The sequence below is a fragment of the Mobula hypostoma genome, chromosome 8, assembly GCF_963921235.1.
Source record: "Mobula hypostoma chromosome 8, sMobHyp1.1, whole genome shotgun sequence".
Taxonomy (NCBI): Eukaryota; Metazoa; Chordata; class Chondrichthyes; order Myliobatiformes; family Myliobatidae; genus Mobula; species Mobula hypostoma.
This window is the reverse complement of record NC_086104.1, coordinates 102,656,603-102,683,968: the sequence shown is the minus strand read 5'-3', so window position 1 is coordinate 102,683,968 and position 27,366 is coordinate 102,656,603. Positions and strand designations below refer to the sequence as shown.

At 40.7% G+C, this 27,366-nt stretch overlaps 1 protein-coding gene across 1 annotated transcript in view; it reads left to right on the top strand.

Moving 5' to 3' along the window:
• The window catches only part of LOC134351169 (PHD finger protein 10-like), a 32,962-nt gene that overhangs the window by 2,933 nt on the left and 2,663 nt on the right, over positions 1-27,366 (top strand). The window contains exons 3-6 of the mRNA XM_063057283.1: positions 2,764-2,873; positions 8,653-8,809; positions 15,098-15,250; positions 26,440-26,548. Of these exons, the coding sequence (XP_062913353.1) occupies positions 2,764-2,873; positions 8,653-8,809; positions 15,098-15,250; positions 26,440-26,548 (529 nt within the window). The remainder of the gene's footprint in view (positions 1-2,763; positions 2,874-8,652; positions 8,810-15,097; positions 15,251-26,439; positions 26,549-27,366) is intronic.

The window sequence follows — 27,366 nt, the reverse complement described above, 5'->3', positions numbered from 1 at the left end:
GTAAATAGTCCACGTTTCAGTCTGAGACCCTTCATCAGCAGACTGAGGACTGTACTGTTTTCCATTGATGCTGCCTGGCCTGTTGAGTTCCTCCAGCGTTTTGTGTGTGTTGCTTCATTAAGTGTCCAGAGGAACACTTGAATTGCTTAGGCACACGGGGCTATGGACCAAGCACTAGGTGATGGGATTAGTATTGAAAAGCGCCCACTGAGTGATTTGGTGAGTTGGGCCTTCTGGCCTGTTTCCATGCTCTACAGTTCGACATCTTGCCCTGCCTCCCAACTCTCTCAGATATATAGATTACCTCCAAACCTCAGAGGACAACAGGGGATTCCTGCCCTCACACAACAAATGCCTGATGTACAACCAATTTGTAAACTACATCTGGCATCTTTTACCAGCCATGGAATTTGTTCTTAAATTGGCCTTTTACTTTTGCATCACGCTGGTATTTATTTCTTTGATTTACAAGTTTTACTTATGGTTGTTGGCATCAAGGTGAAATGAAAACTCTACTCATAACTCCATATTTTTAGTTTCACTGCATTCTGCTTCAATTAATTTTATGGACATTGTTTTCACTCTGTCAGGTATTTAGCATTTAGCACCAGCACATGCAGGGTAGATTCATTACTGCTTGATTAAACCTGCTTGGTGGGGGGGGAGGATCTAGATGGTGCCAATATACTGTGCAGAAAGATCTGAAAATGGAAGAAAAGCAGGGACTTCACACCTCCCTTTCAGAACTTTCTAAAATGTAAACACAGAAGATTCTGCAGAGCACACAAAATGCTGGTGGAATGCAGCAGGCCATGCAGCATCTATAGGAAGAAGCACAGTCGACGTTTCAAGCCGAGACCCTACATCAGGACATCAGGATTTAATCCTGACGAAGGATCTCGGCCTGAAACGTCGACTGTGCTTCTTCCTATAGATGCTGCATGGCCTGCTGCATTCCACCAGCATTTTGTGTGTGTTGCTTGGATTTCCAGCATCTGCAGATTTCCTCGTGTTTGTGGGATTCTGCAGAAGCTGGAAATCATATTCCCTTTCATAGCTGCTGCCCGACCTGCTGTTTCTAACAACATATACAAAATGATGGTGGAACAAATTGACTCTGCTGTTTCTAAAATGTGGTTATAGCTTTTGAAGTATAGTGACTGGACCAAACATAACTGAGTGCACAACGGGCAATAATTAACCTTTTGAAATGTCCTGTTATAAACACGAGATTCTGCAATTACTGGAAATCCTTTCTTTTTAAATCTTTTTATTGAGTAAGTATACAAAAAAGGTAAGCCATATAAACATTAATACAATGTTAAAGTATAATAAAATTCCAAAAGATAACAATACCAAAAAGAAAATACTACAATGTAATTTAAGCATAAGAAACCAAGATAACATAATAGTATACTAAATTTTATATATATCAATGGAAAAAAAGAAAAAAAAAACCCCCCAAAAAAAAACCCACCGTGCAACTAACTAAAAGCAAAGCAAAGCAATGGGCTAACTTGAAACCAAACAGAGTTAAACTTAAAATCACGTCCTCAATCCCGACCTCCATTAAAACAGTGAAAAAAAAACAAGAAGGGTAAATATTACATTAAATGAAAATATCGAATAAAAGGTCCCCAAATCTGTTCAAATTTAAATGAAGAATCATAAAGGTTACTTCTAATTTTCTCCAAATTCAAACATAAAATCGTCTGAGAAAACCAAAAAAAGGTAGTTGGAGCATTAAGCTCTTTCCAATGTTGTAAAATACATCTTTTCGCCATTAAAGTAAGAAATGCAATCATTCTACGGGCTGAAGGGGAAAGATTACTAGAAATTTTAGGTAGTCCAAAGATAGCAGTAATAGGGTGAGGAGAGATATCTATATTTAATACCTTAGAAATAATATTGAAAATATCTCTCCAAAAAGTTTCCAAAGTAGGGCAAGACCAAAACATATGAGTTAAAGAGGCTATCTGCCCCGAACATCTATCACAGAAAGGATTAATATGCGAGTAAAAACGCGCTAACTTATCTTTGGACATATGTGCTCTATGAACCACTTTAAATTGAATTAGGGAATGTTTAGCACAAATAGAGGAAGTATTAACTAATTGTAAAATCTGCCCCCAATCATCCACAGAAATGGTAAGCCCCAATTCCTGTTCCCAATCTACCCTAATCTTATCAAATGGAGCTTTCCTAAGTTTCATAATAATATTATAAATCATAGCCGATGCACCTTTCTGACATGGATTAAGGTTAATTATCGAATCTAAAATATATATAGGAGGAAGCATTGGAAAGGAAGAAAGTATAGTACTTAGGAAATTTCTAACTTGTAAATATCTAAAAAAATGTATTCTTGATAAGTTATATTTATTAGATAATTGTTCAAAAGACATAAGGGAACCATCTAAAAATAAATCCAAAAACCGTAAAATACCCTTAGTCTTCCAAGTTTGAAAAGCGCGATCAATTACTGGAAATCCAACGTGGCACACTAAGTGCTGGAGAAGCCCAGCTGGTCAGGCAGCATATGTGAAGATGAATGAAGAGCCGGCATTTCAGGCCGAGACCCTCAGTGTTATCAGTGTTATGTTTCTTTGATGTCTTTATTCTTTGAGTAAGAAAGAATACTAGTTTCATAAACACAAGATATTCTCTGTTCCTTGTTTTGAGTGACCAGGGGAAAGGAATTGGCAGTTCTGCAAGGTTTCGATATTTTCCTTTTGTTTGTTGTTTTGGTGTCTCCTAATTCAGGTAATCCAGGTGCCACAAGGGAAATACAAAGTTCTTCCACCCGAGAGGACAAAGGTTGGGGCTTATCCAGTGGCTCTCATACCAGGACAATTTCAGGAATATTACAAAAGGTAAAAAAAAAATAACTAAAAAGCAAACTCCTCTGCAAAAGAGGTCGTGGCAAGTAAAATACTTCTTGTTAAGTCAAAGTTAAAGTAAAATTATTATCAAAGTACACATATGTTACCTTGAGATTCATTTTCTTGCAGGCATTTATAGGAAAATAAATACACTAGAATTTATGAAAAAGTACACATCAATAAATACTGACAAGCAATCAATATGCTAAAGAAGAAAAATTGTGCAAATAATTGAAAAAAATGGTACTGAGAACATGAATTGTAGAGTCCTTGAAAGTGAGTCTGTAGGTTGTGGAATCAGTTCAGAGTTGAAATGAGTGAAGTTATCCTGTCTGGTTCAGGAGCTTGTTGGTTGAAGGGTAATAACTGTTCCTGAACTGATGGTATGGGTTCAAAGGTTCCTGTACCTCCTGCTGATGGTGAGAAGAGAGCATGGCCTAGATAATGGGTGTCCTTCATGATGGCTGCTACTTTCTTGTGGGAACACACACAGCAAAGTATCAAAAGCATATAATATATGAAAGGACTGTTCATATGAATACTTCCAGTCTTCAATGCTGAATGTTTGGCCAGTGTTAATAGCTATATTTTAATTATATTATTTTGTAATGACTGATCATTCCAGATTAGCACTTTGAAAAATGTTTCAGTAGAAAGAACCTTCATTAGAAACAACCTTCTCATAATTAATTTGCAGGCAACAGAAATAAGAAGAATGTTTAGATGAATGTTCCAGATGAATGATTCTGATCCAAAATGTCAACTGTCCATTTCCCTCCATGGATGATCTCTATTGTGCATGGTTCCTGCCGTGTTTTGTGTGCTGCTGAATGCCTAGTCAATCTGCTTTGATTGAGGAGTGAATATTGACCTATTTTCCTTGTAGGTAGGATAGGACTCGTACCTTCAACAGGAAGTAACTACAGTGTTCCTTGAATCTTTTTCAGAATAGACTTATTAATGGCTTTTTTTAATATTGCAAATGCCTGTGTACCAGCATGTCTCAAAGTGAATTACCTTTCAAGTACAATGTTATAGAGCCAAAGAGCACCACAGCATAGGAAGAGGCTCTCACACCTACAATGTCTATGCTGGCCATATGCCAATTTAAAGTGCACATGGTCTGTATCCCTCTAGTTTCTAGTCCCTGTCTGTTCTTAAAATCATAGAGCACTACAACAGTGAAACAGGCCCTCTGGCCCATCTAGTCCATGTCGAACTATTCTGCCTTGTCTCATCGGCCCACAGCTGGACTATAGCCTTCCATACCTCTACCATCCATGTACTTGTATGTATATATCCAATTTCTCTTGAATGTTGAAATCAAACTTGTATCCATCACTTCTGCTGGCAGCTTGGTCCACACTCACAACACCCTCCGTTGTGGGCTCTGTAATATCTACATTAAATAGAAGTCTCATTCACGTTGCAATACCTGACCAGATGCTGTCTATACCACAGGGGCAAGATTGTAATGTGTGGCTAGATGGTTTGGTTTATTAGTGTGAACTGGAGTGAAAGATGGAGATTTGTGAGACCAAGGTCAAAGATGTTAAAAACTGAGCCATTAAGGGGAAAATAACTGCATGAAAAGCCACTACTGGGTCAAGAAAGGTCTTTTCTTTTCCTTCCGTGACCAATCTCTTCCTTTCGAGATGTGGAGATCGAAATGCCGTCTAGTGGAGTGATGCTGCAGCAACAACCTGGCATTCAACGTCAGTAAGACAAAAGAGCTGATTGTGGACTTCAGGAAGCGTAAGATGAAGGAACACATACCAATCCTCATAGAAGGATCAGAAGTGGAGAGAGTGAGCAGCTTCAAGTTCCTGGGTGTCAAGATCTCTGAGGATCTAACCTGGTCCCAACATACCGATATATCGATGTAGTTATGAAGAAGGCAAGACAGTGGCTATACTTCATTAGGAGTTTGAAGAGATTTGGCATGTGAACAAATACACTCAAAAACTTCTATAGACGTACCGTGGAGAGTATTCTGACAGGCTGCATCACTATCTGGTATGGAGGGACTACCACACAGGACCGAAAGAAGCTGTAGAGGTTGTAAATCTAGTCAGCTCCATCTTGGATACTAGCCTACAAAGTACTCAGGATATCTTTAGGGAGCGGTGACTCAGAAAGGCAGCGTCCATTATTAAGGACCTCCAGCATCCAGGGCATGCCCTTTTCTCACTGTTACCATCGGGTAGGAGGTACAGAAACCTAAAAGTACACACTTAGTGATTCAGGAACAGCTTCTTCTCCTCTGCCATCCAATTCCTAAATGGACACTACCTCACTTTTTTTTTAATATGGAGTATTTCTGATTTTGTACGTTTTTTAAAATCTATTCAATACATGTAATTGATTTACTTGTTTATTATTTTTTTCTGTCTGCTAGATTATGTATTGCATTGAACTTCTGCTGCTAAGTTAACAAATTTCATGTCACATGCCGGTGATAATAAACCTGATTCTGATTCTGATTCTGTTCCTGTATATGCCTGTTAGTAGTGGTTTATCCAGTTTTTGCATACTGGGAATTAATTGATATGTTTCACCTGCAGAAGCATCAATTAACCAAAAGTAAAATATTGCAGATACTGGCAATCTGAAATAAAAACAGAAAATGCTAGATATGAGACCAGAAGACATAGAAGTAGAATTGGGAATTTCAACCCATTGAGTCTACTTCACTCTTTGCTCATGGCTGATTTGTTATCCCTCTCAACTCCATTTTCCTTCCTTCCCCTCGTAACCTTTGATGCTCTAGAACATATCAACCTCTACTTTAAATGTACCCGATGACTTGGCCTCCACAGCTGTTTGTGACAATGAAATCCACAAATTTACCACCCTCTGGCTAAAGAAATTCCTCTTTATCTCTGTTCTAAAGCGACTCCTATTCTGAGGCTGTGCCCTCTGGTCCTAGACTCCCCCACTATACGAAGTGCCCTCTCAATGTCCACTCTATCCAGGCCTTTCAATATTTTGTAGGTTTCAATGAGATTCCCCATCATTCTTCAAAACTTCAGTGAGTACAGGCCCAGAGCCATCACATACTCCTCATATGTTAACCCTTTCATTCCCAGGCTCATCCTCATGAACCTCCTCTGTACCCCCTGTGATGCCTTATCTATGGGACCCAATACGGTTCATAATACTCCCAAGTGCAGTCTGACCAATACCTTATAAAGCCTCAGCATTGCATCCATATACAGTCAGCTGTTCAGGCAGCATCTGTAGAGAGATTGTTTCAAGTCAATAAGTTTTCATTAGAAAGTACCGGGATAGCTTTGTGACATTGACAGACCCATAGAAAATCACTACCAATACTATGCAGTTCAGGAATGAGCAAGTTGAATATAACAGTTGAGATAACAAGTGAGGAGGTGGTTAAAGATTGACGAAGGATGTCTATGTAAATATTTAACTTCTTACTTATTATGACACAGAAGTCAGCCACTGCATCCATTGTTGGCCCTGGCACAGCAGTCCCATCATTAACAAGGTGGCCTACAGGGAAGAAGTCATCTCTCTGACACAGTGGTGTCAAGAAAACAACCTCTCCCTCAATGTCACAAAAACAAAGGAGCTGGTTGTGGATTATGGGAGGAATGGAGATGGGCTAACCCCTATTGACATCAATGGATCTGGGGTTGAGAGGGTAAACAGCTTCAAATTCCTCGGCATCCACTTCACAGAGGACCTCACGTGGTCTATACACACCAGCTATGTGGTGAAAAAGGCGCAATAGTGCCTCTTTCACCTCAGACGGTTGAGGAAGCTTGGTATGGGCCCCCAAATCCTAAGAACTCTCTGTTTCTCTCTCACAAGCACAAACTTCCTACAGGGGCACAATTGAGAGCACCCTGACTGGCTGCATCACTGCCTGGTATGGGAACTGTACCTCCCTCAAACGCAGGACTCTGCAGAGAGTGGTGCAGACAGCCCAGTGCATCTGTAGATGTGAACTTCCCATGATTCAGGACATTTACAAAGACAGGTGTGTAAAAAGGGCCCATAGGATCATTGGGGACCCAAGCCATCCCAACCACAATCTATTCCAGCTGCTACCATCTGGGAAGTGGTACCACAGCATAAAAGCCAGGACCAACAGGCTCCTGAACAGCTTCTTCCACCAGGCCATCAGACTGATGAACTCACGCTGACTTGAGTGTAATCTATATTACATTGGCTGTTCTATTTATTATAAATTACTATGATTGCAGATTGCACATTTAGATGGAGATGTAACGTAAAGGTTCTTACTCCTCATGTATGTGAAGGATGTAAGAAATAAAGTCAACTCAATTCAATTTCCCTTCTCTTTATTTCATTACAATTTATTCTCTATCAAGCTCCCTGTGATTCTTTTGCCACTCGGTAAGGGATAAGGAAACCAAGTAGCCAGTTAACCTACCAGCACGACCTTTCGGAGTGTGGGAGGAAAGTGGAACACCCAGCAGTCACAGGTGGAACATGCCAATCCCACATTGATAGCAGCAGTGGTTGGAATCAAACTAAGTACCTGGAGATGTGAGATGCATTAACTGCCGTGCCACTCTGCTGACTCCAGGTTTTTCAAGCCCTATAAAGGATCAGAATCAGGTTTATTATCACTAACATATATCGTGAAACGTGTTGTTTTGCAACAGCAGTGCAGTGCGATTCATATAAAATAATAGATAAGTTATGCATAAAGGGAGCAAAATGGTGAGGTAGTGTTCAGAAATCTGATGGCGGAGGAGAAGGAGCTGTTCCTAAAATGTTGATTGTGGGTCTTCAGGGTCCCGTTCCTCCTCCCTGATGGTAGTAGTGAGAAGAGGACATGTCCCAGAAGGTGAGAGTCTTTAATGATGGATGCCGCATTCTTGAGGCGTCACCTGATGAAGGTGTTCTCAGTGCTGGGGAGGCTCGTGCTCATGACGACAGCCCTCTGCAGGTTTTTACAGTTGGTGCATCCATACCGGATAATGATGCAACCAGTCAGAATGTTGTCCAAGGTACATCTATAGAAACTTGCAAGTGTCTTCGATGACGTACCAATTCTCCACAAACTCTGAACGAAGTATGGCCGCTGTTGTACCTTCTTGCAATGCATCAGTATGTTGGGTCCAGGACAGATCTTCAGAGATGTTGACACCCAGGAACCTGAAACTGCCCACCCACCGGAGGGCGGGGTGGTGTCCTGGGGACTTACACTTGTTGAAGTCCACAATCAGTTCCATGGTCTTACAGATGGTGAGTGCAAGGTTATTGTCAAGACAACAATCATCCGGCTAATCTATTCCACTTCTGTACACCTCCTTTCATCTTGTGCTCTGTTTCATTTAGAAAGATAGGAGCGGTCTAAATTTACAGTTCTAGCACTGGAAATTGATGAAGGGTCTTGGCTTGAAACATCTCATTCCTCTCCAACACAAAATAGTCTGCAGATGCTGTTGTCAAAGGAACACTCACAATGCGCTGGAGGAACTCAGCAGGCCAGTCAGCATCAGTTGAAAAGATTAGTCGACGTTTCAGGCCGAAACCCTTCTTCTTCATTCCTCTCCATAGATATTGCCTCACCCTCTGAGTTCCTTCAGCATTTTGTGTGGGTTGTAGATAAAACTTGCGTCTCAAGAGAGTTCCTTCCATGACATAATTTCCCTAATATTTTATTGTGCTTATTTTATAACAAATTAAAAAGCCATAAGTGATAGAAAATAAAAATCTACATTAAATGTTGAATGTTAATTAAGTATCATTGTAATTGCATTTACCTTATTAGATACTCTCCCAATGAACTGCGTTACCTTCCTGTAAACACAGCCTTGTATGAACCTCCTTTGGACCCAGAATTGCCAGCGCCTGATAGTGATGGAGATTCCGATGATGCAGAAGATGGGCATGGTGAGGATGAGCGGAAAGAAGACAAAGGTTTTTCGGTAAGAAACCAACCAGGCAGAAACTAGACTGGAGTTAAATGCAGGAAGCTTGAGCAACAGCATCCTATCTTCCTAGTGGGCACATTACAACTTTCCAAACTCCAGGTGACCCCGCTCTTTCATTTGCACCCTATTATAAGTTTTTTGTGCCATTACTCTTTGCTGTTCACCATATTACTTTTTTGCTCCGACTTTTCCACTCACTTTCACTTCATCATTAAGTTTGTTCTTAGAACATAGAATGTTACAGCATGGTACAACCCTTCAGTGCACACTTTTAATGCCAATCCCCATTCCCATTCCGACATGGCCTTGGCTGCCATGATTAAGTCACTCTCAGCTTGTAGGAGCAACACCTCATATTCTATCTGATTAGCCTCCAACCCAAATATTGATTTCTCCAACTTCTGGTAATTCCTTCCCCCCTTTCTTCAATTCATCAATTCCCCAGTCTGCCCCCCTTACCTCTTCTCTTTTCCTCACCTGCCTATCACCTCCTCCTGGATTCCCCCCCCCCCAACCATCCCTTTCTCCCGTGGTCCACTCTGCTGTCCTATCAGATTCCTTCTTCTTTAGCAGTTTATATCTTCCACCTTTCACCTCCCAGCTTCTTATTTCATCCTCCCTCCCCCACCTACCTGGCTTTACTCTTACTTATTTCCATAATGCTACCTGACCTGCTGAAGGCCTCAACATTTTGTGTGTATTTGCTTCGTTTTCCCATTTCCAACACCTGCACCATTTTGTTTTAATTTTATCTATTCTTTGTACATTTTTTCTATTTTATGTGAATGGATTAAAAGAATTTTCTCCTGGCACTTCTTCGAGCAAATCTGACAAGTGCTACACCTGAGTCTCACCACCATTCTGGAAGCCAAGCAGTCCTTCCTTTCATCAACGCAGTACCTCACCCTCTATCTGTAACATTCTGCCTAACTCTGTCTTTTAACTCTTACAACACTGCTCCAGTTTTCTCTTCAACTCACTCTCTGTTGTCTCCCACTTGCAGCAACTGCAGGACAGACAATCACTTCAACTGTATCCTTTTTTTGTTGCTTCTTTGCATCTTCCTTGCAGCTTGCAGCTCTGCCATTCCATCATGGCTGATTTAGTATCCCTCTCAAACGCATTCTCCTGCCTTCTGCCCATAACCTTTGATATCCTTACTAATCAAGACCCTAGCAACTTCCACTTTAAATATACCCAGTGACTTAGCCTCCAGAGCCATTTGTGGCAATGAATTCCACAGATTGAGCACCATCTGGCCCAAGTTATTGCTCCTCACAGCACACACAAAATGCTGGAGGAGCTCAGTAGGCCAGGCAGCATCCATGGAAAAAGACTACAGTTGGCGTTTCGGGCCGAAACCCTTCAGCAGGACTGGAGAAAAAAAGATGAGGAGTCAGAGTTAGAAGGTGGGGGGGGGCGGGTGGAGGAAGAGACACAAGCTGATAGATGACGAGAGAGGGGTGAAGTAAAGACCTTGGTAGATGAAAGAGAAACAGGGCTGGTGAAGGGGGGAATCTGATAGGAGAGGACAGAAGGCGATGGAAGAAAGAAAAGGGGGGCACCAGAGGGAGGTCATGGGCAGGTAAAGAGATAAGATGAGAGAGGGTAAAGGAAATAGGGAATGGTGAAGTGGAGAGGGGCGTTACTGGAAGTTCGAGAAATCGATGTTCATGCCATTAGGTTGGAGGCTACCCAGACAGAATATAAGGTGTTGCTCGTCCAAGCTGAGAGTGGCTTCATCACAACAGTAGAGGAGGCCATGGAATGACCCGTCAGAATAAGAATGGGAAGTCGATTTAAAATGGGTGGCCGCTGGGAGATCCCACTTTTGCTGGCGGATAGGGTGTAGGTGCTTGGCGATGCAGTCCCAGTAACCACCTATTTTGATTTCACTTCCCATTCCCAGTCCGATATCCCAGTGGCCATCCAGTACCTCCGGCATTTTGTGTGTGTTGCTTGGATTTCCAGAATCTGCAAATTTACTTTTGCTTGTGATATTCCTCCACATCTCTGTTCTAAATGGACATTCCTCTATTCTGAGGCCCTCTAGTCCTAGACACACTCACTATCCGAAACATCCTCTCCACATCCACTCTGTCTAGGCCTTTCAATATTTGATAGGTTTCAATGAGATCCCCCCTCATTCTTCTAAACTCCAGTGAGTACAGGCCCAGAGCCATCAAATGCTCCTCATGTGTTAACCCTTTTATTCCTAGAATCATTCTCGTAAACCTCCTCTGGACCTACTCCAATACCAGCACATCTTAGAATAGGGGCCCAAGACTGCTCATAATACTCCGAGTGGTCTGATCCATGTCTTATTAAGCCTCAGCATTACATCCTTGCTCTTATATTCTAATCCTTTCAAAATTAATGCTAACATTGCATTTGCCTTCCTTACCACTGACTCAATCTATAAATTAACCTCTTAGTAATCCTGCACAAGGACATCCAACTCCTTTTGCGCCTCTAATTTTTGTATTTTTTCTCTGTTTAGAAAATAGTCTACGCCTTTATACCTTCTACCAAAGTGCACGATCACACACTTCCCTAGACTATATTCCATCTGACATTTCTTTGCCCATTCACCCAATCTGTCTTCCTTTTACAGACTGTCTGCTTCCTCAACACTACCTGCCTCTCCACCTATCTTCATATCGTCCACCAAATTGGCCACAAAGCCATCAATTCTGTCATTCCTTCATTGATAAATAACGTGAAAAGAAGCGATCCCAATACTGACCCTTGTGGAACACCATTAGTCACAGGCGTCCAACCAGAAAAGACGCCCTGTATTCCCACTCATTGCCTCCTGACAATCAGCCAATTTTCTGTCTTTGCTAGTAACTTTCCTGTCATACCATGGGCTCCTACCTTGTTAAACAGCCTCATGTGCCGCACCTTGTCAAAGACCCTCTGAAAATCCAAGTAAACAACATCCACTGACACTCCTTCATCTATCCTGCCTGTTATTTCCTCAAAAATTTTGAACAGATTTGTCAGGCAAGATTTCCCGTTTAGAGAACCATGGCCTATTTTATCATGTGCCTGCAAGTACTCCAAAACTTCATCCTTAACGATACACTCCAACATCTTTCCAACCACTGAGGTCAGGCTAAGTGGCCTATAATTTCCTTTCTTCTGCCTCCCTCCCTTCTTAGTGGAATGATATTTGCAATTTACAGTCCACAGGAACCATTCCAGAAATTAGTGATTCTTGAAGGATGATTGCTAATGCCTCCTCATTATCCCAAACACAGGTATATTCCACTTAATCCATTCGTTTTGACCATTGATTATGGATTGTAATTATCTAAGATCCAAGTGCTGAACTTTATTGAACTCCACTGGTTACAGTCTACCAATCAGAATGTGTGCTTATTCCTGCACATTGCATTCATTAATTTTTAAAAAATTTTTTGAGATACAGCACAGAATAAACCCATCTGGCCCTTGGAGCCACGCCATCCAGCAAACCCCTGATTTAATCTCGGCCTAATCACAGGACAATTTACAATGGCCAATTAACCTACCAATCAGTACATCTGGACTGTAGGAAGAAACTGGAGCACCCAGAGGAAGCACATGTGGTCACAGGGAGAACGTACAAACTCCTTACAGGCAGTGGTAGGAGTTGAACCTAGGTGCTGATACTGTAAAGCATTCTGCTAACCACTACCACTAATGCATTTCCATTCCTCAATCCATGCTAATGTGTTACCTGCATTGAATTAAGTAAAGGCAATTTATTACTGAATGTCCTACTCTATGGCACATTATTGAATGTGACCTAAAAATCCAAATACATCACACCTACTGGTTCCCTTTTACTGGGTGCCACTTCAAGCAGGTTTGTTAAGCACAATTTCTGTGTTGCATCGTGATTTTTAAACTAACATGTTCTTAATAATTGATTCTGCTATTTCTTTTTACTGATATTAAGCTAATTGTCCAGTGGTTTCTGTTTTTTTCTCCTCCTTTTCCTTTCAGGGAAGAGGAAGAATCTGCAGAGTTCAATATAAAATTTGTGGAATTCTGGAATATCTAAACCAGTGCTTCTACTATCTCTGTAGACACTTCATTTGAAAATCTAGGGTCAGGTCTTCACTCCTTTTGACTTCCTTGTGCAGGCTAGTATTTATTCAAGCCTCTACCTCAAGAGATTTTTAAATTCCTTATTTCCACTCAACCCATCAAGTTTCATTTCTGAGTGGTCTTCCTCTCATTTTGAAGTTAAGCCCCTCATTTTAGGCTTTGAAGAGATCTCTGCTGTTTCTTAAATTTAAGGGTTTTGGCATGCGTTCTGGCAGCAAAAGTGAATAAATCTGAAGTTAATAGATTTCCATTTTCTAAAGACATTTCCATCTGGGCATTATTTCTTCTCATTCACATATTGCCTTTGAGAGATGTATCTTAAATTGCCAGCAACTAATGTTGATGATTTGTATTTTGGTCACCATCAGCCCATCAAATGAATTCCAATAAGTTGTATCCTCCGAGCCATACCACATGGTAATGGGTCCTTTGGTCCAACTGGTCCAAGTCGACCAAGGTTCCCACCTACGCTAGTCTCATTTGCACGTTTGCCCCATTTCTTATCCGTGTACCTGTCCAAACACTTCTTAAATGTTATTAACGTACCTGCCTCCATCACTTCAGTCCATATACTGACCACTGTCTAGGTGATGAAGTTGCCTCTCGGGTTCCTGTTAAGTCTCTCCCCTCTCAACTTCAACCTATGCCCTCTAGTTCTTGATTTCCCAACCCTTGGAAAATGACTGTACATTGACCCTATCTATGCCCCTAATATTTTTATACATTTCTATAAGATCGCCTTTTATTCAACTATGTTCCAATGTAAAAAGGCCCAACTTGCTCAACGTCTAAGTAATTCAGTCTGCTCAAGACCTGGCAGCATCCTCCTAAACCTCCTCTGCAGTCTTTCCAGCTTACTTGCATCTTTCCTATAGCAAGGCAACCAAAACTGAACATGACTCTAAATGCAGCCTTAACCAACGTCTTGAACAACTGCAACATAACATCCCAATCTCTATACTTAATGCCCTACTTGTAAGCCAGAAGCCGCCTTCAGCATCCTGCCTACCTGTGACAGCACATTCAGGAAACCATGTACAGTACTCTCTGTTGTACAATGCTTCCTAGGACACTATAATTTAATGTAAATATCCTACCTTTTTTTGGACTGAGATCCTTTGGAGTATGCAGGCTTCTCCTTCAGATTTTCTACCAGTCTTGTCACCAGTACAATCTCCTGTGCGGTGGTGTGCTGGGACAACGGCTTCAACAACACGGGTGATGCCAACAGGCTCAATAAACTGATTAGAAAGGCTGGCCCTGTTTTAGGAGTCAAACTGGACACACTGGAGGCTGTGGTAGAACAAAGCACCCTATGGAAAATCCTGCCAATTCTGGACAATGTTTCTCACTCTCTGCATGCCACCTTGCTTGAACAGAGGAGCACTTTTTGTAATAGACTAAGACAACTGTGCTGCTCCAAAGAGCGCTATATGAGGTCATTCTTACCCTTGGCCGTTAGGCTCTATAATGAGTCAACTATAGCCGGGGAAGTGATGACCCCCTCTGTTAGACTGCTTGAGGTAAATTATTTTTTTATTTCTTACTTTTCTTCTAATATTTGTAATGCTACTGTGACGCGTAATGTCATTTGGGAGTGATAAAGCATCTATTTTCCCAAAGTAAGACAGGTATACAAAATTGTTTATTGGACTATAGATAGGTATTCAAAATTATGAGGGGTATAGGTAGGGTAAATACAAACAGGCTTTTTCCACTGAGGTTGGGAGAGACTAGAACCAGAGATCATGGGTTATGGGTGAAAGGACCCAAGGGGGAACTCCTTCGCTCATAGGGTGGTGAGAGTGCGGAAAAAGATGCCAGTGGAAGTGGTGAATGCAGGTTCAGCTTTAACGTTTAAGAGAGACTTGGATAAGTGCGTGGATGAGAGAGGAATGGAGGGCTACAGTCCACGTGCAGAGTGAAAGAACTAGGCAAAATAACAGTTCGACATAGACTAGATGTGCCAAAGGGCCCACTTCTGTGCTGTAGTACTCTATGTCACTCCTCACACTGATCAAAATTAAACTTCATTTGCCATTCCTCAGCCCACTTACCCAGCATTGTAAATCTTGATTGCCATCTTCATAGAGTCATAGAGAAGTACAGCACAGAAACTATCAACAATGCTGTCAACAGTGTCATCTGCAAATCCACCGGAATTAATGTTCCATTTTTCCGTAGGATACATCTTCTGGGAGTACAACAGGCGGAGAGAGTCCGACTGAACCTCAAGACGACTCGTCACAGGGAAAGCATACACCCAAAGAAAGAGGACCACGTGCACTGAAAGATGCAAAACGCAGTGTAACACCCAAATCAGTTACTGGGTACAAGGTAGAAGATAAGAGCCCCTGAGACTTCCTTTCTGATGAACCTTTTGCTGATTTTTATTTTGTTCTGGGTAGAATGGGTCAGCCTGTACTAGCCTGAGTCCACTAATGCATCTTCTGCGTTCTGCTTCCTTACCTTCATACTGTTTTGTTCTACCTGAGGCTTACTGGTGAGGCTGATTGCATTCTTTCTCCTATTGGACTTGTAGTAGGCTTGTGTTTTACCCAACTGGAGCTTGCTATACTCTTCCTGCTGAAGCTGCTGCTCTCTTAGTCCCTGTGTACTATGTGACAGATTTAATTACTAACATTACGGTTATTTGATTCTATTGATAAAGAGGGTACTTTATATAAAAGGTCAAAGTTGTATTTTTGACAACATTTTTGAAATGCAAATGTCTTTACTTTACATTGTCACATAGCTTGGCAGTTTTGCATGTTTCTCCAGCTTCACAAATTCCCCTTGAGCGTTTTAGGCTGGCTTATTTTATGTAAGTCAATGTTCATGGAGAACAATTTGCTTTGGAGTGAAGTTGGACTTCTGGCACTGTTAGGTTGTTGGATTCAGATTGACTGGCACTTGGACTAAAACCAAAGCACATTGTACACTGACATGTCCAGAGGCCATAAATTCAGATTGGCGGCTTGTGTTTTGGTGAAACAATACTAGATTGACCCTCCTTATTAAAAAAACATTCCACTGAAACCATATTTTAGAAACATTACTGCCCTTTGAGTCTTCACAGAATTATCACTACATGGTATGTGTAAGTGAGGATTCAATTCATGGTTAAGTTTAATCGTTCACTGCAGTCATCGTATTGGTCTGCTTGCTGAAGGATTTGAAGTTAAATCTAGATCATATGTTAATGTCTCTTGTACTTGAGTCTGGAAAGTTGTTGCAAACCCCTTGGCAGCTTTACAGAAGGTTGAACTTTGCAGCAACTTTTTTAAGGGCCTTGGGGCAGCAGATCAATCAGGATAATCCTTTTACAGGCATTGAAAGCCATTGTGAAATGAAACTAGTTACCAAATGGTTCAGATGTTTCAGTGCCAGTGTTCAGAGCCGCTTTCATGTTAACATCTCAGCACCTTAAGTGTTGATCAGAAAGTGGGAGATAATGAATAAGACTAGGTATGGTCATCAGATTATTTCATTGTGAGGCCGTTACCTGTAGCCCGGAATGAGGTTACTTGGAAATATTTTCCAAGGTGTATTTCTCATTTTCGAAGGTTGCAAGATCAACATCAGTGATTTGCAAAGGAAGATTAACTGCTTTTACATTATGGTGTTCATTAATGTAAATGGATTATTGAAAATGTCCGTACATTATAGCAACCTCTAGAACATGACTTAATGTCAAGGAAAGAAGATATTGAATCTGTTAATATATATTCTGTATATTACTCTAAATGCAGATGGATCTCTGCCACGGCTAAGTTAGCCATGTCTGTGTCTTGCTGAGCCACGTGGAGCATCCCATTGTACTGTCTCCCATATTCCTTAGAATTTCCATATTTGATCGCAAGCCTGTGTTAAGCTACCAGATGTCCACAAGGGCCAGAGTTCGAGTGAGTGCTTTAGTTTCAGTAGCCTGAGGCTGGGAGAGGGCAGGAGGGGACCAACTGATGGTAGAGAGGGCGACACGTCCAACAGAGACCTCCCTATTCCAGTCAATAACCTTTGAATAGCAGATTGAATTATAAGCACAGAAACACCATCTCCTAATTTGTCCATGGTACCTATCAATTCTAAACCCACTTGCCTGTGTTTGGCCCAATTCCCTCTAAACCAAGGGATCCCAACCTTGGTTAATGGTATTGGTCCATGGAATAAAAAAGGTTGGGAAGCTCTGCTCTGAACCATTCCCATCCATGTACCTGTCAGCATATCTTTTAAAGGCTGTGCTGCCTCTACCACTTCCTCTGAGAGCTCATGTACACCAGCCACCCTCTGTGTGGATAAGACTGCCCCTTTAATTCTTTACCCCTCCACCTTAACCAAAGCTCTATTAGCTTGAGAAGGGGACTCTATCTACCTCACCTGTGCTTCTAATAATGTAATAAGCCTCTCGAAGGTCATCCCTCAGTTTTCTTTGCTCTGCAGGAAACAAACACAGCCTACTTAGCCTCTCCTTAAAACTCAAACTCTCCAGTCCAGCCAACATTCCCGTGAATCTTTTCTGAAACAAACCCACCCTCTCCAGTCTCCCCTTAAAACTCAAGCTCTCCAGTCCAGCCATTGTCCTGAATAAGTGTGTCGGCCTGAAACGTCGACTTGTTTACTTTTTTCCACAGATTCCGCCTGACCTGCTGATTTCCACCAGTGTTTTGTGTGTGTTGCAATGGTCCCATGAATCGTTTCTGAAACAAACCCAGTGTATTCAGTCTCTCCTTAAAACTCAAACTGTCCATTCCAGCTAACATTCCTGCAAGTCTTTTCTGAACCTCTATTGGCATAATCACATCCTTTCCAAACATAACAAGGTGTGGCCTAACCAGCAATTTGCACAGCTGCAATGTGACCACCGCCTCTAGTACTGAATGGTTTGGCCAAAGAAGGCAAGCATTCTGCACCCCTTCCTTGCCTGCTCTGTCTACTTGGGTTGCCACTTTCAAGGGACTGTATATTTGTACCCCAACTTCTCTTCTCAATAGCATTCTCCAGGGCCCTGCTATTCACTAACACAAGAGATTCTACAGAAGCTGGAGAGCTTGAGAAATAGACACAAAATACTGAAGGAACTCAGCAGGTCAGGCAGCATCTATGGAAGGGAATAAACAGTCAATGTTTTGGGCCAGGACCCTTCATTTAGACTGGAAAAGGAGGGGGCAGAAGCCAGAATAAGAAGGTGGGAGGAGAGGAAGGAGTACAAACTGGCAAGTGATAGGTGAGACTAAGTGAAGGGAAAGTGGGATGAAGTGAGGAGCTGGGAAGTGATGAGTGGAAGAGTTAATGGGCTGAAGAAGGAGGAATCTGATAGGGGAGGACAATGGACTGTGGAAGAAAGGGAAGGAGGAGTGGCATCAGAAGGAACTGATAGGTATTTCCGGAGAAGGAGTGAGAGGGGAACCAGAATGGGGAATGGAAAAAGAAAGAAGAAGGGATGGTGGAGAAATTACCTAAATCGATGTTCATGCCATCAAGTTGGAGGCTACCCAGACGGAATGTGAGTTGTTGCTCCTCAAACTTGAGATTGGCCTCATTGTGGCAGTGGAGAAGGACATTGACAGACATGTCAGAATAGGAAAGGAAAGTAGAATTTAAATGGGTCAGTAGCCATCATTTCTCTTCTCCTCACCTGCCCACCTACTCCCCTTTCTTCCCTGGTCCACAGCCCTTGGCTATCAGATTCCTTTTTCTTCAATCCTTTACCTCTTCTACTTAACCACAAAACCAATGATGTATCCAATTTGCTATCTCACCCTGAATCCTAAATATTCTAACCTTCTGAACCAGCCAATTGTGTGGGACATTGTCAAAAGCCCTGCAATGGTCCTTGAAGACAACATCCACCATCCTCTTTGTCACCTCCTCGAGAAGGTCAATCAAATTTGTAAGATCTGATCTCCAACAAACAAAGACATGCTATCATTAACCAATCCTAGTCTTAGAACTAAGAATAAATCCTATTACTCAAAATCACTTCCAGTAACTTCCCCATCACTGGTATAAGGCTCAGCAGTTCCCTGGCTTGTCTTTGAAGCCCTTCTTAAAGGCACAACATTGGCCATCCTCCGGACTTGTGGTCTTTCCTATGACTAACGAAGATACAAAAATCTCTTCCAAGGCCCCAGCAATCTCCTCCCTTGCTTCCCGTAGTATCCTAGGATTTATCCACCTTTATGAGCTTCAAGACCACCTTCCTTTGTACTGTTGACAAATTTCAGGATGTCACTCTACTTTTCCCTACCTTCTATATCTTTCCCCACAGTAAACGGTAAAAAGACCTCAAGGTTTCATCCATTTTCCATGACTTCACCAATCAGTTACCACATTGGTCTTTGAGGAATTGGTCTCTTTCCAAGTACCTTTTTGCTGTTAATTTACACAAAATCTTTTAGAATTCTCCATCATCTTATCTGCCAGGGATATCCTGTGTCCCCTTTTAGCCCTCCTACACCGTAAGCATACTCCTAGGTTCTTTGTAGTCAAGGGATTTGCTTGATCCCAACTTCCCATTCCTGACTTACATGACTTTTTCCTCACTAGAGCCCCAATAACCCTTGTCATCCCAGGGTTTCTAATCCTGCCAGTCTTGACTTCACTCTGATAGGAACACACTGGCCGTGAACTCTTCCTCAATCACCTTTAAGAGCCTTCCACTTAACCAGGCATCTCCCTCTCCCATTCAAACTCTGAATGCAAAATGGGATATCATTTATGAAAAAAGAAAGTGGGAAAATCTGAAGGGAAATTTTCAGATATTTGCTGGATTTTTGGCAAAATCCAAACAGAAGATTGTTGGCATTTGGCACATTTTGAGAGCAGTATAAATTGGCATTAATTTATTTTTTATTTGATAAATATTCACATTTTACCTTTTACACTAAACAGCCACAGTACCCTATGACATTTTTCCTTGGTGTCAAATGTTACATTTTTTAGTGCTTAAACATTTATTTTTAAATGTAAAACTTTTACCAAGATGTTGCTTTTACGCAAGGTTATGGGACACTGAGATGTCAGGAGATAGTTTCACTCCTACTGAAAAAAGGACATCTGACATTCTAAACAACAGGAATTCTGCAGATGCTGGAAATTCAAGCAACACACAACTTTGATGTGTGTTGCTCTGACATTCTAAAAGTTTGTTTGTTCTAATATTTAATTAAACAGTGGGAGTGACAGACTTACTGCCTTGATTTTGGGCACAGGATGACACTTTTTTGATTTTTCCTTTGAACCGTGCCACCTCCAAATACACCTGAAGTTTATAACTTTTGATTAGCAAATAGCCTTGGAATTAGAATTGCTTGCCTCAAAACTGTGGCAGGAAAACAGTTTGTCTGAAGTGGCGCCTTGTGTTAGTAATTACTACAGTTTCACACCACTGTTGGTTTTTATGTATCTCCAATAGCCCACAGGACAAGCTTGAGCCAAGAAATCTGTTAATAACATTTCCCTCTGCCTGAGGAGAATGTTTTGTTCTAATTCGGAGTGTAGCATTGACCTGAACTTGGTTTTCCAGTTTTCTACGCAAACTGTATTTAAACATTAATGTCCTGTACAGAGCAGGGCGCTACAAATGTGAATTTAAGAGTTGAATGTTATTTGAAAAAACTTTGTGGGGCAATGGGGTGAGGGGTGGGGTAAATATGTATCTTTTGTCACTCACGCTAAATTTTCACTGTCAATGGAGATGGATGTGTGAAAATGAGTAGAACACTAGCCAGTCCTCATCACTGCATTCTGTGCTAGCAGCCAGACATACAGTTTTCTCCCTGAATTTGAAATAGAGACAGGAACTTAATTGACTAAGGTTTAATATTCCTTTTTCCTTTTCAGCTGTGGATTGCTGAAGGAGCATCAATGTAATGTTACTTTATGATGGCATTGTAAGCAGTATTTTGAAATGGGTGTTCCTTATTTAAATTATTTAAATTATTTGACTGGTTGCCATGAAACAACGAGCTAAATTTACACAGTGCTCTTCCCAATGCACTTCTCAGCACTATGGTTCGATAAAGAATACATGTAATATTAGGACAGATTTCATCAGAACATCACAGAAAAGGGTGGTAGGGAGGAAGGAAAGAGTTTTAGGGAACAAATTCCAGAGCTCCGGGCTTTGGCAGCTGTTGTCATTAACAGAGTAATTAAATTTGGGAACTGAGTATTCAGTTTGAATAACTACATTTGTCTACTGTTCCAGTTTGGCACAGGAAATGGTTATGAAACACTGCGTCCTTGTGCTGTCACAAGTTAGTTAATGGTTAATGTTGCCGTGCTGCTGTGCACAAGGCAAAGAAGTCCCAATAGCCAGTCTCTTCACTGATCTAGATAGCTGGTTACTAGTTTTGGATATTATAACCAGAATGCATTAGGTGTGTTGTTCTGTAGTTTTTGAAGTAAAATTTGTAAGGAGATGCTGTGATGCTGAGGGAGATAAAGTTTTTTTCCCCCAATAGTAGCACGTAACCTTTCAGCCTGCTCTCACAGCTTTCAGCAGGTCATTGCTTCAAACCCCGCACTGGGGCCGGAATGCATAACCTTGGCTGATGCGAAGGTATACTGCTTTGTCTGAGATGCATGAAATGGTTTTCTGTGCTGCGGGATTATTTACCACTTAACATTTTATATACTTAAAAAATATTGGCGCATCATCGTGTCGAGAATACTCCAGTGTGTGTCTCTCACAGCCACACGCTAGCAACTTGTGATGAGTGAAGCTGTGGAGGGACTACGGACCAGGACTGGAAGCAGAGTGGAAACAAAACAGTGTTGGGAAAGACAGCATCAGAAGATTGAAGGTTAAAGCATAACGTAGTGATTAAATTAGTAAATTGGTTTATTATTGTCACACATACTGAAGTTCAATGAAAACTTGCATATAGTTCATACAGATTATGTTACTTTCCAGTGCATCGGAATAGTACAACATAAGATACTGACTATGCAGAAGAGTTTTACAGAGAAAGTGTCAATAATTGATTTCTGCAGCTTCAGGTAATTTTTTCCTCTCCCCCTTCCCTCCTCTTCAGTTCTCCACCCTGGCCTCCTGCCTCTTCTCCTCACCTGTCCCAGAGCCCCTCCAGTGGTCCACTCTCCTCTCCTATTAAATTCCTTCTCCAGCCCTTTACCATCATCACCTCCCTGCTTCTTATTTCATTCCCCCTTCCCTGCCCACCCAGCTTCACCAATCATATTCTATCTCCATCCCCCTTTCCCTACCTTCTCATTCTCGCATCTTCCTCCTTCCTTTGGCCTGAAATGTCAACTCTTACTCATTTCCATGAAGCTGCCTGGCCTGCTGAGTTCCTCCAGCATTTTATGTGTGTTACAGAGAACATGCATCCACGCAGATGGACATGAAGTGCAAGGTCATAACAAGACTTCTGTTTTGGAGATTGAGTTGAAATCCCAGCATAAACTCCGAAATTGCCAGATTGTTGTAGAAATGGGTGCTAACTTTCTATCACAGTTTTTTTATTTAATAAGATCCATTTAAATTTCCCAAATGTTTTTGATTTTGGCTTGCATCTCCAAGTTTGCAGTTTTGGATACTTACTGTGTTATTCTGTAAGCGTCAGTCCCACGCTGTAGCCGTCCCAATGCTGTTTTGTTCGCACTCTCCTCGCAGTCCTCATCCACAGTTCCTCCTCACTCCTGTATCACAACTTGTTATGGTACACCCTTGCAGGAGACACATTCGAGTACTCTCCAGTGTTTATCATAAAAGGAAATTTGCCATCTCTGTATGTTCTAGCCTGTGAGTGTCTTCGGATTCATAGCAATGTAGATGGCTCCTTGCTGCCCTCTGAAATGGCCTAACAAGCTTTCAGTTGGAGATAGTTGGGTAATAAGTGCTGATCCAGATAGCAATGCCCACATCTTGTGACTAAATATATTTGGAAAAAGTAGCTGGACTTAATCACGGATTACTCTGGCACATTGTAACCATAGGTTCTAACCATAGACAGAAAATTTCTGAAACACGAGTCCCTTGTGAAGTCACATTGCAAATGTGAAAGTGACTTGCTGAGCTTCGACAGGGCTTTTGAGAATTTCAGTTATAGTTTACACATCTGTGTGTTATTATGTACTTTCAACTTACAGCATTAGCATTTTGTTCTTGGCCATTGTAAGTGCAGTATTATCAGGCTACAAGAACATGACATTAACTTTCTAAAACTCTCAGCACTAAGTAACATTTCTCATTGCCATCTGTCACACTGCACTTTTTCAAACCAGACTACATAACCAACACAGGTACAGAATACTTCAATACCTTGCATCCTATGCATATAAGCACTTTTTAAAAAAAAATATGTAGCTGTTCATGTCTGTGTTGATGGCTGTAGAATGATCATAATTTATTGATCAGTTTCAGCTAAAATTTCAGAACTTGGAGAGAAGCTGAAAAAGAAGGTTACAACCAAACTGAACTGTTCTTTCTGATATCACTGAGAGCTGCTACACCGGCTATCAGTATAGTCAACCGTATAATGTTTAATGTTTAGACATTGGGTTTTATGTCAGTTTTCTGAAAAATAAAATGTAGATGAGTAATCAGAACTGTAAAAAGATATAGTTGTTTCATTGTTTGAATAGTTTCCAAACTGTAGAGTTAATTTTATAGTGTGATATTTGAGAGGTACTGTTTCAGTTCCACAGCCTCTAGTTGTTACCAAATTTTTGATGTAAACTTTTAACATCTGAACTACTTTTTTTTAATAAAACATTGAGCCGATTTAAGAGTGCCTCTGTCATCTTTTAGAAGAGTGAATAGTAGATAAGCCTAACATAGACTACCAACAGCCCAGAATCAGTTCTTTTGGGTGACTTGCATTAATGTTGAGATGGCGGCAGTACTAATAGTGTACTAGAATGTGAATTATTTAGTGTAAATTATTTGATTTACCGGGGATAACTCGTGAAATCAGTTTACTGATCTTTGTCTTACATATGTGCTTGACAAGTTTTTGAAGTGGTCTCTGTTGACAGCTCTGGTCAGTCAATGAATTGAATGCAGTATGGTGTATATGTCTGGGCTCACAGCAAACTTCCAATATGTAATTAACAATTAACAATTTTACACAGAAAATTTTCCTTAGAGAGCAGTGGAAACAAGATATGAAAAGTCTTAAGAGGGGTTTTGTTTTCTCTCCAGAAATGAGTGCATGGATTGGAGGATGATAGCATATATTATGTTCTTCAGTCTTCAGTCACTTAGAGCAATGAGATTACCAGGCTTGATGGACAACATCATGATCTGATCCTGTCTACTCTCTCTTCGTATAGCACACTCAATTAACTACTTTTCAAATTAAAAAAAATAAAAGATTTTCTTCAAGAATTTTTCAAAATTTGACTAACAAAACAAGCTTTTCAATTGCTTTCTCCCTCATACCTTCGCTGCCATTCAATATCATGTCTGACATTGCAGATCAAATCCACTTCCCATCACTACATACCTCTGATGCTTTAATGTGACTGCCTCTCACTCTTCTGTACGTCAGAGAATATTGGCACATTTCTATTTAGTCTGTTCTCAGGAATTAATCTAAAGCCAGTGTTTCTTGCCTTTGCTTCGTCCATATTCCAGTGCTCTGTTTGCTGCCTCAACCACGTAAACGCAGCAATTTCTTACCTTACACCAAACCTCATGCAATGAAATACAAATTGTTTTCCTAAATGCTTAATGTATTTGGCTTACTTTATTTTTATTTAGAGATTCGGTACAGTAACAGGAACTTCCAACTCAACGAGCCCATGTTGCCCAATTACACCCATGAGACCAATTAATCCACTCACCCATACTGTACATCTTTGTAACGTGGGAGGGAGCTGGAGCATCAGCAGTAACCCACGCAGTCATAAGGAGAGCGTACAAATCGTTACAGACTGTGGCCGAACTGAACCCGTGCTGTAAAAGCGTTATGCTGCCTTGCCACCCTCAAACGTTTTTGATTCTGTAACGCTTGTACAAAGGTGTCCAAAATCCCTCTGAATTTCCTAGTCCCATACTTCTAAATTGGAGCAATCAGTCTGTGATCCTGTCGTTCCACTAGCAAGTGTCTAGTTAAGTCAACTCACAACCAGTTTCTACTTGAATGGGAAATCTCTCGGTGATTCTAAATGCAGTAGGCTCTCTGCGTAGGAAAAAACACAATACTGAATTTGTTTCCAAACGGGTATCTTGGTCACACTAAAAAAAATCTTATGGTATTTTATGTTATTTCCAATATTCCCGCCAAGTTCTTACAGTACTTCGCATATCATATTCCATCTGCTACCTTTATATCTCTCTGTTATTTTATAAATCGTTTTTTTTTTCTTTCCTTCTTCTTCATGTTATACCTTCCTACCAGCATTAGATAACTTACATTTCATCCTCTCATCTTTATAGACTGTAAGTAGCTGAGCCCTCGGCTCAGATTCTTTTAATATTCCACCAGTTACTCTTTGCCATGCTGAAAATAACCTGTTCATTCCTACTCTGTCTTCTAAGCCTGAACCTTAGTGTAGCCCAATCACGAGCACATCCCATGTGGAACAGTCTTAAACATCCTGGATTAAGAAGGGTAAAATCAATGGAGTAAAGATCAGTCCTTTGACTCATGTTATAAAGTTATCTATTTTGCAAGTCGGGTTGTTCTAAGAGGGATGAGGAGAATAAACTTGGTGCATTTTATTAGTTTCTTCACAAGATGTGATAGTCTAATGATACCGTTCACCTTTGTCACAGTTTTATTAGAAATGTTAAACCATGTATTATTCCTGTTGTTAAGGTGGTTAGGCTCAACACTTTACTTCTTCTCCCTCTGTGAGATCATGTGAATTTATAAATACATATATATTGACTTTAAATGCTGTTGGTAACAGAAGTGTGCTGGCAAACACATGCTTGTAGATTTTTGCTTCTTGATCTTAAAAAAAAGCCTTTCTTTTGCTTATGGTAAAGGTGATGCAAACATGAAGGATATAAGATGTCTCATACACATGCAATTTATATCTGTGCGCTTTTGCATTTTTCAGAAAAAAAATTAGTTTGGGAACAAAAATGTATCCCAAGTATGTGAATTTCGTTATAATGTTCCAAAAATGTTCTTATTTTCCTCTACAAATTCCAAATTAGTGTACAGTATCTGAATTTTTGTCACTGTTCATTGTAGAGATCTTTGTTTTATTAATTACAGTTTGCTAGCTAAGTAGCTCAGGCTGTTTAGCCTTTTCTAAGTCTTCCTTGCAAAGATTGTATAGATTATGCTTATTATTCTGTCTATGCATGCTCTAAGTATACCATTTTCTTATTTTTTAGTATGTGCCTTTAAATAGTTATCAATATAATCTTTACAGTAGTACACATTTAATTTAGATTTGCTGGTTTGTATTTTTACATCCAGAAGAAAGAAAATCTTTTAAAGCCTGGATTCTCTTTGCTCCTGTGAGCCCTTGCTCTGTGTTCTGGTCTACTAGGTTCAAGTGACATAATTTTTACAGTGCTGTTCTAACTATTGCCCTTCCAGCCTAAAAGCATTCCAAATGCAATATGTGGGATTTGTCTAAAGGGTAGAGAATCCAACAAGAAAAACAAACCTGAGGCACTCATACACTGCTCCCAGTGCGACAACAGTGGTAAGTTGGCCTGAATCAGCCGGTGAAATCATTCTGTCTTGAATGTAATATCTCCCGCACTTTCTTTTGCCTTGAAAACAACCATGTCACTGAACTGGATAACAAGGTACCAGTGTGATGACAGGGAGCTAATACTTCATATTACTCGTGATAAATCATGACCCGCCAATATCATCTTGATTACATGCGGTTTCTGGCAGAGAGGACGTGATGAAAGTTAAACTGCATTAGCTTTTTTTTAATTTTTATTTAAGGAACTAGTATTTAATTAAAGATGATACAGGTAATTCCAAAATAATAAGTCCTCAGCAATCTTTTTTTTTGTATTTAACCGTGCAATATTTTGGTAACCATATCACTAAAGTGCAAATGCTTTAACATTGCAAATGTATTTTATTAATATGGATCTAAAGAAGATGTTTCCACTTGTGGCAAGTCCAATACCAGACTTTTTAAATTTCTTGCTGTTAAACTGTTGTTTCCAATATTGGGGTATCTAGGACCAGAGGGAACAACCTCAAAATAGAGGGACGTCCATCTGGAACAGAGATGAGGAAGAATTTCTTTAGCCAGAGGATGGTGAATCTGTGGAACTCATTGCCACAGACATCTGTGGAGGCCAAGCCATTGGGTGCATTTAAAACAAAGACTGATAGGTTCTTGGTCAGCAAGAGTGTCAAAGTTGACGGGAAATGGGCTTGAGAGGGAAAATAAATCGCCAGGTTTGAATAGTGGAGCGTACTCGATGGGTTGAATGGCCTAGTTCTGCTCTCACAGTATGTCCTACGGTTTTAAATCTTCTGAACTGAGGAGAGTGG